Genomic DNA, 13472 nt, shown 5'->3' with positions numbered 1-13472 from the left:
GATCAGGGAAGTTCTCAGCTATGATTTGTTCAAGTACAGCTTCAGCACCTTTCTCTCTTCTTCTTCTGGAATTCCTATGATACGGATATTGTTCCATTTGATTGCATCACTTAGTTCTCAAATTCTACCCTCATACTCCTGGATTTTTTTATCTCTCATTTTCTCAGCTTCCTCTTTTCCCATAATTTTATCTTCTTTTTTAAAAATTTTTAAAAATGTTTTTATTTATTTTTGAGACAGAGAGAGACAGCATGAGCAAGGGAGGGGCAGAGAGAGAGGGAGACACAGAATCTGAAGCAGGCTCCAAGCTCTGAGCTGTCAGCACAGAGCCCAACACGGGGCTTGAACTCACGGACTGTGAGATCATGACCTGAGCTGTAGTCGGATACTTAACTGACTGAGCCACCCAGGCGCCCCACATAATTTCATCTTCTAATTCACCTATTCTTTCCTCTGCCTCTTCAGTCTGTGCTATGGCTGCCTCCATTTTATTTTGTACCTCATTTATAGCATTTTTTAGTTACCCATGACTAGGTTTTAGTCTCTTGATCTCTATAGCAATAGATTCTCTGCTGTCCTCTCTGCTTTTTTCAAGCCCAGCGATTAATTTTATGACTATTATTCTAAATTCTTGTTCCATTATGTTGCTTAAATCGTTTTTGATCAGTTCGTTAGCTGTCGCTACTTCCTGGAGTTTCTTTTGAGGAGAATTCTTACGTTTCAGCATTTTTGGTAGTTCCTGCGGTAGCTCCAAACTGCAGGGCACTTCCCCTGTGCTGTCCAGAGAAACTTGTGCTGGTGGGCGGGTCTGCAGTCAGACCCGATGTCTGCCCCCAGCCCACCGTTGGGGCCACAGTCAGACTGGTGTGTACGTTATCTTCCCCTCTCCCAGGGTCAGGACTCACTGTGGAGTGGTGTGGCCTCTGTCTGGGCTACTTGCAGACTGTCAGGCTTGTGGTGCTGCTTCGATGCGATCTGGCATATTAGCTGGGGTGGATCTGCAAGGTGCGCAGGGGCGGGAGGGGCAGGTTTAGCTAGCTTTGCTGATGGTGGTCCTGTGCAGCACCAGGAGGGAGGCAGGCCCATCAGAGGGATGGATCCACAGAAGCACAGCATTGGGCATTTGCACGGCGTAAGCAAGTTTGGTGACAGGAACTGGTTCCTTTTGGAATTTCAGCTGGAGGATGGGAGAGGGAAATGGCGCTTGCCAGCACCTTTGTTCCCCTGCCAAGCTGAGCTCTGTCTCCCGGGGTTGACAACTCTCCCTCCGGTGTCCTCTAGCCCTCCTGCTCTCCGAGCAGAGCTGTTGACTTTTAACATTCCAGATGTTAAGTCCCGCTAGCTGTCAGAACTCACAGACTCTGGCCCCTCTGCTTTTGCAAGCCCGACTCGGGGGCTCTGCCCTGCCCAGTGGGCTGCCCCTCCACCCCCCTGTCTCCCTCCTGTCAGTCCGTGTAGCGCTCACCGCCTCTCTGCCCTTCCTACCCTCTTCCGTGGGCCTCTTGTCTGCGCTTGGCTCCGGAGAGTCCGTTCTGCTAGTCTTCCGGCGGTTTTCTGGGTTATTTAGGCAGATGTGGGTGGAATCTAAGGGATCAGCAGGATGAGGTGAGCCCAGCGTCCTCCTATGCTGCTATCTTCCTGTTGATGTCTCCCTCCATCTGATGTTTCTTTTAGGACCAGATTCAGGTAATGATCTTGGTAGGAATACTACAAAAATTATACTGTGTTTTTCATGCACTGCATCGTGGGGCACACAGAGTTAACTGCTACTAGAGATCTTAAATTTGATCATCTAGTCCTGTTGTTCTCTGTCAGGTTTCTCCACTGTGAGCCATCATTTTCTCCTTTGATTAGTATTTGATTAGTATTAGTATTAGTATTTCATCAGGGGAGATATCCCGGTATTACATCACTATCTTGTTCATCCAGTCACTATTCACATTGTCAACTCCATTGTTTACAACCACCACAATGATGACTTTGCTGTTCCATCATTCCTTCTACATTTCTAAGTTGGCATTCTACAGTAAGGAAGAGTTTTCCCTTCTTCCCCTATTTGTTTACTAATTTATTAATTTATATTTTTATGGAGTGCTTAATTTATACTTTTATGGATGCTTGTATTATTCACTGTGCTATAATTTATTATTGTCACTATTTTGTTGCTCAAATTGTCTCAGATTTGATCAGTGGGAGTTACTTTGAGGTGGTTCCTCTGTCCTTTTGAAATATTCCCATTAGTTTTTGTGTACTTATTATTTTTTGGCATTTCTGACTGCCCACTATTTTGTTGTTTTGTATTTAATTATAATTCAAGTTGAATGTGCTTAAGAATATCTTTGTAGTTCTTTTATTTATTCCTTTCTCTTTATACAAAATTAAATTGGAGGTACTTTTAAGTATTTTTAATATTTCTAAAGACCTTACAAATGGACATTGGATATTTTTTTCAGTGACTTCTCAATTTTAATAATTTTCAACAATGAGAAATTTCCAAATGCATATAACCAAAGGGATATTTTAGAAGTAGAAAAGGGATACATGCTTTTATCACTTTTTTTTTTTTTTTTTTACCCTAGATGTTTATCAAGGGAAAGCTCTCATCTAGGTATGTGTCTGATGCACACATGGGAAGACTACTATGGTATTTACTTCCCTGACTTTATCTCTCAAGAAATTTATGTCCATGTTCTCTAATGTTCATAATTAGGCTTCTGTTGTTTTACCCTCCCTGTACTTTTTTTTCCTTTCTATTTTTACTTTTATTTGCATTTATTTTATGCAGAATTTACTCCTGGGACATAATTTTTTGTTTCTTCTTAAAAAATTTTTTTAAAATGTTTATTCATTTTTGAGAGACATAGAATGCAAGTGGGGATGGGGCATAGAGAAAGAGGGAGACACAGAATCTGAAGCAGGCTGCAGGCTCTGAGCTGTCTGCACAGAGCGCGATGCAGGGCTTGAACTCATGAACCATGAGATCATGACCTGAGCCGAAGTTGGTTGCCTAACTGACTGAGCCACCCAGGTGCCCCTTCTTCAGTTTCTTCTGGGGTATATTTTTGTTCTGTGCAACCTCCTCTTCTGGTTTGGGAACAGTCTGCTCTTTTTCAGTAAGGATTATCTCACTGAAAAGAGATCATCTCACTGAAAGTGTGGCAGGGAGAGCTCATGTATGGGTTAATCTGACTGTGAGCCCTGTAAGTTCCATGCCACATCTTGGGGGCTTTGTTCAGCTAGATGTGCTCAATGACCAGAAAATCTGCATCTAAACCCTTAAACTCAGCATTACTCTCTGCATTTTTAAGCATGTGCAATAAAAATTCGGCTCTCTTTTTAGGCCACTGACCCTGTGTGCAGCCCCACTCTCTGGCCTGGGGACACCTACCACTCTGCCATTGTAGCAATGGAATGGCACACATTGCTTCTGCAAAGTGACATCCTTCAAATACTCGGTGGCTTTTCAGATATGCAAACCCTTGATGGCCTGGGAAGTTTCACATGTGTTCTTAAAGTGAACATGATGGTTTGAACCTCTTGATTTGCATGATTTTGTAGGGGTTTTTTGGGTCAAGTCAATAGAAAACCATTCTCAGAGGTCACCTCAAGCAGCATCTGGGAAGAGGAAGATCTCCTTCTCTTTAGCCTAAAGTGACCTTACTAATGAAATATTAATTATTATTACTGTTAACTTATTAATGAACTTAGTTTGTCTTGTGTTAGGAAATAAATTATTTTTACTTCTTTACTATATGTCATCCAAAATCTTTGTTCTTTTTAAAATAGCACAATATTGGGGCGCCTGGGTGGTGCAGTCGGTTAAGCGTCCGACTTCAGCCAGGTCACGATCTCGCGGTCCGTGAGTTCGAGCCCCGCGTCGGGCTCTGGGCTGATGGCTCGGAGCCTGGAGCCTGTTTCCGATTCTGTGTCTCCCTCTCTCTCTGCCCCTCCCCCGTTCATGCTCTGTCTCTCTCTGTCCCAAAAATAAATAAACGTTGAAAAAAAAAAATTAAAAAAAAAATAATAAAATAGCACAATATTATGATGAATTTAAGACCAAAATCATCTAGAAATGTTTGAAATAATGTTCTTGGTTCCGAATTAAACAATTTAGAATTTATTTGGTTATATTGTATTGAAAATATAGCTTTTTAAGAATAAAGATTTCATTTTAAAATACATTAGCACAGCTTAATTTTATTTTTTTAATTTTTATTAAAAAAATTTTTTTTAAATATTTTTATTTATTTTTGAAAGAGAGAGAGCATGAGTCGGGGAGGAGCAGAGAGAGAGGGAGACACAGAATTCGAAGCAGGCTCCAGGCTCTGAGCTGTCAGCACAGAGCCCGACGCGGGGCTCGAACTCACAAACTGTGAGATCATGACCTGAGCTGAAGCTGGACGCTCAACCGACTGAGCCACCCAGGTGCCCCGAGCACAGCTTAATTTTAAAATGTTTGTATTTTTGGTCTATTGAATACAGGCTTTTAGTTCTACTACTGAATTCATTTACTCAATCAAATTCTGTTACACGATTAAAGTTTAAAAATAATAATTACATATTATAATCAAGTTCAGGCATTACTGTTTAAATCCAGGGCATTTTAAAAGTATAAGACATGATAGAAATAAAGTACTACCTTTGAAAGTTTAGTTATTTGCAAGGAATTGTCAGAGCTGATGATTGAAAAAGGATTTTCCATTTGCAGTGAAGAAATTGCTACTCAACAGACTGGCTGTATTTCCTTGGGTATAGTTTTTCCCCCACTCTAGCATGTCGGATTTTTTGCCAGCATCAAGATGCTCTGTACACTTCGTATCTTTTCACCTTTGTTTATTCTGTGCCCATTGCTTGATAAACCATTTCTTCTTTCCTCTGCTGATAAAATTCTAGTAATCTTTCAAGGTCTGACTTAACTGTCACCATCTCTGTGACACTTTTCCAACCCTTCTTAGTAGAATTAATCTTTCATCTGTGCTCTCGGTAGTTTATTCTTATCACTCTTAGAGACTGACCACATAAAGTTACTGTAAACTGTTGGTATTTATGGGTTTATTATTCAGAGTTGCAGCTACTTGCAAGTGACCCCGAAGATCTATGTCATTAATATCGTTTGGATGACATAACTTCAACTCATGTGTTTGATATTATAGGAATTGCTAAGCTACAGAGTTCAGCTGTTTGCTCAGGCTTTATGTCTCCATATTGTGTTGTTTTCTTACTGGCATTACACACAGATAATTTTCTTGAGGTGATCACAAACTGCATTTCTTTGTAAAAGATGCCCTTTAATAGAAATCCCGCTGCTAATGCTTGTGATAAAAATGTTGATAAAGTAAAGAAGCTTTATAAAGTATGCCCCAATGTAGAATTTGGGGATACATTTTTCTTCCCAGTTTTACTGAAGAAATAATTAATATATGTCACTGTATAAGTTTAAGGCATATAGCATGATGGCTTGCTTTATATTGGGAATAAACAGTAACTCTAGTAAAATGAGTTTTGGAGTGGCTCAGAGCAGCAAAGAAAACATGTTTTTCATCTCTTAACTAGGAAACAAGAAAAAGTGATACCTTGAGCTATTTTCAGTGAGTGCTCTAATCAGTGCAAAATCTGTTTCTCAAATGGGAAGTGAAATTGTAGTGACATTTGGAAATAGCTTAAGGCATGAAGATTCATAGGAAAATCAGTGTCATGATTTATGGAAAAGCTAGGGGCCTATGCACAGTTGGTTTTGCTTTTAAAAAAATAATGTGTTGTAATTTGTATATCATGAAAGTCACCTTTTTACAGTTTACAACTCCATGGTTTTTAGTACATCCACAAAGTTGTGCAACCATCACCACTTTCTAATCCCAGAACATTTGTATCACCCCTAAAGAAACCCCAAATACATAAGCAGTCACCACTATTTCTGCCCCTGGCAACCACTTATCTACCTCTGTGGACTTGTCTATTGTGGCTGATTTAGGTTTTAAATAGATGTTTGGATTGTAGGGGTATAGTAATAGAAATGAAACGAAGATAGCATACCATACTATCATAATAACCCAGGCATAGTACAGATTTATGGCTTCTATTTAACACTTTGCAAACAGTTCATTGAAGTATGTTGGTATAAAATATATTAGTAAATCTATAGTAAAGAATTTTAGCGGGTACCTGTGTGGCTCAGTCAGTTTAAATGTCTCTTGATTTTGTCTCAGGTTGTAATCTCATGGTTCATAAGATGGAGCCCTGTGTCAGTCTCTGTGCTGACAGCACGGAGCCTGCTTGGGGTTCTCTCTGTCCCTCTTTGCCCCTCCCCTGCTCACATGCACTCTTTCAAAATAAGTAAATAAACATTAAAAAAAAAGAATTTTTTGTTGATATTTTAAAATTCTTAGCATGGTATTTTGGGAGGATACAGCTAAATTGGTCCTAGTATAATAGGGTAGTGATTCAAGGTGAGCTTGTTAATGGGGCGGGGCGCCTGAGTGGCTCAGTCGGTTAAGAGTCCGACTTCAGCTCAGATCATGATCTCATGGTTTGTGGGTTCAAGCCCTGCGTTGGGCTCTGGGCTGACAACTCAGAGCTTGGAGCCCACTTCGGATTCTGTGTCTCCCTCTGTCTGCCCCTCTGCTGATTGTACTCTGTCTCTCACAAATTGTCTCAAAAATAAATAAACTTAAAAAAAAAATAAAAAAAAAACACGAGCTTTTTAATGATAATGATAACCCAAATGACGTTCTTTCATGCTTAAACTTAAAGATCAAGTCAAAAAGGTAATATAAAACACATAACTATGTTTTTCTGCTCTTAAGCTAAAGGCCTGGTGACTTAGTTTCACAAGCTTAGCATCATTCGTGTCATCAGTATTAGTTAAAATTGTATTGGTTTTGTACTTTTGATTTGTAAATTTGTTTTGGTTTTATAGGTATTTAAAGAATGTAAGCATATGGACTTTATATCTAACTTATGCTTATATATCTTTAAGTTACATTTTAATAAGAATACTTTAAGTTAACTCTGCCAGGAAATAAGATTTTTTTCCTTTAAAAAAAGGTACATAACTAAGTTTGACAAATACTATTTTAGACATCTACAAACTCTGCTTTTTCAAGCTTAAGGTCAAGGCTATATTTTTTTTTTCTGTTAACCATGGTGTAGAATGTATGTCTCCATATCATAAATGCTTTGTATGAAGACTCCCAAATTTGATACTAACTAATCTTAGGAGAACGACAACATTTCTGACTAGATAGTGAACTTTAGAGAATTGTTAGATCAGGCAAAATGTGAAATGGTCATTACCTACTGGAGAGCTCTAAGGAAGGATGCAGAGAATGACTTCAAGGGAATTCCTTCCACTGATAATACAGTGAAGTGCATTATGAATGTTGCTTTGTAAGTGGGTGATGAAGGTTTTGAGCATGTGGTTGAGGTAATGAGGGAGAGCTCATTGAAGGTCAGAGGGACTAGAGAAGTCAGTAAAAGAGTGGTAGTGAAGACCATGTTGATGCATTGGAATGGGCTAGCTGAGATGGTGTCCTTTATGGGAAGTGCTAATTGGCACCTTTCCCACTTTGGACCAGAACTTGAAAATTTCCCATATAATAAATGTTTGCAGAGGTTATCTAGAAAGGCAAAAGATGTGCAAAGGAAAAATAAAAACTAGGCATCACAGTGTTTTTTTTTTTTTTTTTAAATTTTTTTTTTCAATGTTTATTTATTTTTGGGACAGAAAGAGACAGAGCATGAACGGGGGAGGGGCAGAGAGAGAGGGAGACACAGAATCGGAAACAGGCTCCAGGCTCTGAGCCATCAGCCCAGAGCCTGATGCGGGGCTCGAGCTCCCGGACCGCGAGATCGTGACCTGGCTGAAGTCGGACGCTTAACCGACTGCGCCACCCAGGCGCCCCAGCATCACAGTGTTCTTAATGGTACCCATACCTAATGAGTGCCTCCCCTGCTGTTCTTCAGCATTCTTCCATAGCTGTTTCCCCCTCATCTGTCACCTGTTTCTTCTGCCAAGAGTGATTCCAACAACCTGTCAGATGGTTCAGAACTACTGCTGCCTGACTATCCTGCTTTCTAGGTGTCATCACCTCCATACACGTGGTACCTGGGCTGCATAGCAGCAATCACCACTGCTCATTATTGTGGCTTTGATTTCTTCCATGGTTAAGGTGACCATGTGGTGCTTATTTTATTGCTAGTTTATTTGAATAATCTTGCAAATAACTTTTCCTATATTTACAAAGGTAATAGAGATCTCAAGATGCCATTAAAATTTTGTAGGAGCACTTCATTTTATAGGGAAAATATATGCCGAGTAGACTTCATTCTTTGGGAATTCATAAAAATCTCCAGATGAGTCAGTCCCTCATGCACATCAAGGGATTGTTTGTTACAGAATATATTTCTGTCTTATGTGCTCTTGTGGGACCCTTTAGGGTGGAATCCTTGTCTTGTTAACGTCAAATTGTTAAATGCTTTGTGTTCTTCTGTAAAACATTCTTTCACTGTCTCTTAGTCTCAGGCCACAGGTAAAAAAAAAAAAAATTAAACTGCTTTTTTCAGATGTAATATTAAAGTACTTTGTAAAATGTTTGTTTATTGGATTATATAGTCAGTATATGTAAAATAAAATATGTAGAGCGTGGAGTGGGAGGACATCCATACCACACTGGATAACCCCGTGACAATCCTGTGTGGGGTGCACATATGAGTGTTCCTAAAAGTCAGCTGTGCTTTCTTCAGATACACTGAGGAGATGGTACCCTGGCACCCTTGCCTGCAACTCATTAGCAACTGTGAGCAGAAGCTTTCCAGTCACACATCAAGGCGCTTGATAACCATGGAAAAGGTGAAGACATTTGAGGTAAATTATCCTAGTATTTTTTGGATAAATTCTGGAAGAATCCAAAAGAGAATATTCTAGTTTTCCTGTAATTAAGTTTGAAGTTCAAGAGTTTTGTGACATTTGGTGAGATTTAGAGGGTAGGAATTGGATATAGAAGTTAAATAGCAGAGTAGAAATAGAAGTTGACTTTAACTTCTCATCTTTGTCACGAATGCAGTTAAACAAAGAAAAACAGCACACTTAATTAAACAACTATTGTCTAACTAGCAATCTACTAGTTACCGTTTTTCCTCCAAAGCAGAACCTACTTGATTGAAGACTATTCTGCAAAGAAAAAGTCACTTTATATAATGGACAAAGTCATTTTCTCTCATTTGTTAGGACTCAATGCATGTGCTCTTTTTGACACACACACACACAATTCTTGAGAAGAACAAAACATCTGTTATTTCATATCCAGATCAGAATTGATATGAATAATGCCTCATAATGAAGCTTAATTAAATCTACAACATGCTCCTTCAGCTATACTTATCTGGATTGACAACCACAGCTTTCCCAAATTCACTAACCTTGAGTGTGTCCCATCTTTGTTTTTGATCTGTACAATAAGCAGGAAAGAACAGTGTTACTGCCCGAAGATTTTGTCATACTCACCTCTACTCTGCATTTGATTTTTTTCATCTGATTTACAGCTTATGGATTCTTTCACAGTAATGAAAACTAATATTTGTAAAGTGCTTTTTGAATATATTATTATAGACTTCTTGTTTTTGTCCTTTGTCCTTTTAATTTCCATTTGCTATCTGTCTCTAATTTAGACTCTTACTATCATATACCTCGTTTGTTCTGGTTGTTTCCTAAATTATCTTTTCCATTTTTCACACCTCTAGTTCTTAACTGTTAGATGACTTTCTAAAACACTGCATCCATTATGTTACTTCTTTATGCACAAACTTTAGTGATTTATTTTAATTACTAAATAAGATTCAGTGTGACATAAAGTTTCTTCATCAATCAGGCTTCAGTATCGGGGCATTTCAGAAAGTGAAGTTATTTATGTATATAAATAGTTGATTTGTGTTCACTCAGGAACGGGGTTATATGTGTGTGTTTACATACATACATATGTATAGGTAAATGCGATATAATTAATATAAGTGGTTGTCTTTTTTTTTTTTTTAGTGTTTATTTTTGAGACAGAGAGAGACAGAGCATGAATGGGGGAGGGTCAGAGAGAGAGGGAGACACAGAATCCAAAGCAGACTCCAGGCTCTGAGCTGTCAGCACAGAGCCTGACGCGCGGCTCAAATTCACGGACCGTGAGATCATGACCTGAGCCGAAGTCGGACGCTTAACCGACTGAGCCACCCAGGCGCCCCTAAGTGGTTGTCATTTTTAAAACAACAGAATTTTATATTGAAATGATAGATATTCTTGGGGTGGCATCTTGTACTTGTTATATTTATGTTGTACTTATTCAGCATATTCTTGAAATTTTTAGATTTACATTTAAAGAAATAATATTAAACAGTTATTTTGCTATATAGTGACACTGCTTTTCTTTGAATTTTATTACTGGACTTTGGTGCTCACATTTTATAGCAGACCCATCACCTAATTGTTGTTTTTTGGAAATCAAATCCTGTTCCAAGATTGATGATCTACCATTGAATATTTAAAACATTAGGCAGATTCAGAAATTCTAAAAGAGGGGTTTCCATATTGTTTGGCACAATGACAACATTCCGAAGTGACAGTTTTTGATGGGTAAAATGTATTTGGATATACAGTAGAAATCCTCTTAACCAACCTCCATGGCAAACTCCATTGATTGTCTAATACTGGCCATTTTTGTCCTAAAACACCAGCACCTATGCCTGTAACATGTTGCATACTTCCAGCTGGTGAGTTGCTTGATCTCTACTATATCTCTATGCTTCTGTACCTACCAGCTGAGTTGTCTGTATTCTATGAGCCAGTTGTGTTTGTTTTGTGAGTTGTTTATGCTGGTTATATTTGTTATGGTAATTATGTGATGTAATTAAATGCTAGTTATTCCAGTGAAGTGTGAGTGTGAGAATAAAGTTGTCGTTTCTATAAAAGCTAAGTGGAATACTTTAGAAAGATGGGATAAAGTGAGTTGCTAAATAAAACTCTTGGACTGGGAATGGGTGAGATGAGTATAAAAGGTTAGAAAAAAGCTATCCGAATCTAGGTTTCTGTACCCAGATTGCTTTGTAAGAGTCTTTAAGTTCTTGCATCATTTTACAGAAGCCAAAACTAGAAATCTTTGTAGGAAATCTTTGATTCTATATCAAAAGATTGATAAATGAATATACAGTTTTTCAAGTTAAGATATTCAGTATATTTACAGAGCATTTTTATTTTTTTCCTGCTTTTACCAACTTTTTCAGTGAACTATGTGTTAGTCTGCTTGGGCTGATATAGCAGAATACCACAGACTGAGTGGCTTAAATAACTGAAGTTTATTTTCTCGGTTCTGGAGGCTGGAAGTCTGAGGTCAAGGTGCCAGCGGGTTTGGTTTCTGATGATGCCTGTCTTGCTGGGCTGCAGACAGCCTCCTTCTTGCTGTATCCTCTGTGTGTATATTCTTGGTGTCTGTCTCTACTTACAGGGACATCGGCCCTGTTGGGTTAGGACCCTACCCTTCCCATGTCCTTTAACTTTAATTATCTCCTTTAAGGCCCAGTCTCCAACTATAGTTATTCTGGGAGTAAGGGCTTTAGTATATGAGTTTGGGGGGACACAATTCCATCCATAACTAACAGTTACTAGTATCTATCACAGTGAATAAAATGCCTGTTGCATGTTAGAGTCTGCTTTTTTCATGCTGTCTCAGTCAGTTCTCATGTGTATGTTTGTCTTTTAGTATTGTGAGGGAAGTAAGGCATTCGATAAATTAGTAACACTGCAGCTCTTAGAAATCACAGCACTTAATATAATTATTTGAGTTACTAATTATAGTAATAGTAACTAACATTTATGTGCCAGGCACATGAGTAATACATGTAAAAAATAGAAATATTATCTGTGGATTTTATAGTTGTAAGTCTTGATGTTAGAAAGTAAAATGAATGACATCAGCATTCTTTTTGGCCTCCATAAATAGTACTTGGACCATATAATGGTTATGATGGCCTGAAACATTGTTCAGAGGAAAATATAGAGAAAGGATTCTTTAATCATTAATGGGGTCACATAATAAACCAGTCATTTCTGTCTTTTTTTTTCTTTTTATTTTGACTTGTTTTTTAAATTTACATTCGAATTAGTTAGCAATGCAAATTAGTGCAACAATGATTTCAGGGGTAGATTCCTTAGTGCCCCCTACTCATTTAGCCCATCCCCTCTTCCACAATCCCTCCCGTAACCCTCAGTTTGTTCTCCATGTTTATGAGTCTCTTCTGTCTTGTTCCCCTCCCTGTTTTTATATTATTTTGTTTCCCTTCCCTTATGTTCATCTGTTTTGTCTCTTAAAGCCCTCATATGAGTGAAGTCATGTGATTTTTGTCTTTCTCTGACTAATTTGACTTAGCATAATACCCTCCAGTTCCATCCCTGTAGTTGCAAATGGCAAGATTTCATTCTTTGTGATTGCCGAGTAATACTCTGTTGTATATATATACCACACCTTCTTTATCCATTCATCCATCGATGGACATGTGAGCTCTTTCCATACTTTGGCTATTGTCGATAGTGCTGCTATAAACATGGGGTTGCATGTGTCCCTTCGAAACAGCACACCTGTATCCCGTGGATAAATGCCTAGTAGTGCAATTGCTGGGTCGTAGGGTAGTTCTATTTTTAGTTTTTTGAGGAACCTCCATACTGTTTTCCAGAGTGGCTGCACCAGCTTGCATTCCTATCTTTTTTTTAAATGTTCTTTTTCTTTTTTTTTCTTTTATTTAAATTTATTTACTTATTTTTGAGACAGAAAGAAAGAGAGAGCAAGCAGAGGAGGGGCAGAGAGAGAGAATCCTAAGGTGATAGTGCAGAGCCCAATGCAGGGCTTGAACCTACACACTGTGAGATCATGACCTGAGCTGAAACCAAGAGCTGAAACCATTTAACCGACTGAACCACCCCGGTGCCCCACCACTCATTTCTATCTTAATGGCAAAATTGAGACCTGTTGTCAACAATGTCACATTTGCTTTCCTGTAAGTTTAATTTATTTAAGAAAATCTTTTTTCCAGTATTTTTTACCAGATTTATAATATTTCTCTAAGCAGTTTATTTGATGCTTGGAAGAAGAAATAAAGAATGATCTAAGGATGTTTCTGACAATCTTCTACATAAAAACGATAAATAAAGGCACTCACCTTAGATATTTTTAAACCTATAAAGGCAGTGTTAATTTTTTTTGGTTGTTTTTATTATTTTACTCTTGTCCTTTCCAAATTTATTTTAAAAAATAAGGGAAAAGCCTAATGCTCAAGTAATTTTTTGAAAGTCTTCATTTTATTTATTTTTTAAAATGTTTACTTATTTTGAGAGAGAGCATGTGTACATGTGAGTGTGGGAGTGGAGAAAGAGAATCCCAAGCAGGCTCACACTGTCAGCACAGACCCTGACACAGGGCTCGAACTTGTGACCTGAGCCG

The 13472-nt window shown here is 38.3% G+C and overlaps 1 protein-coding gene and 1 pseudogene across 2 annotated transcripts in view; one reads left to right on the top strand and one right to left on the bottom strand.

Annotated features, from left to right (window-relative positions):
* Positions 1-13472, top strand: part of TRMT11 (tRNA methyltransferase 11 homolog) — a 59556-nt gene that overhangs the window by 30653 nt on the left and 15431 nt on the right. For both annotated transcript variants that reach the window (XM_047102699.1, XM_047102697.1), the window contains exon 12: positions 8743-8863. In XM_047102699.1, coding sequence (XP_046958655.1) covers positions 8743-8863 — 121 coding nt within the window. The remainder of the gene's footprint in view (positions 1-8742; positions 8864-13472) is intronic.
* On the bottom strand, positions 1905-3590 carry LOC124528358 (60S ribosomal protein L17-like; annotated as a pseudogene).

Source organism: Lynx rufus, unplaced genomic scaffold (assembly GCF_022079265.1).
Source record: "Lynx rufus isolate CCGP_SWC_20201006 ecotype Redwood Valley unplaced genomic scaffold, mLynRuf1.p SCAF_6, whole genome shotgun sequence".
NCBI lineage: Eukaryota > Metazoa > Chordata > Mammalia > Carnivora > Felidae > Lynx > Lynx rufus.
This window is presented reverse-complemented; position numbering and strand designations above follow the sequence as displayed.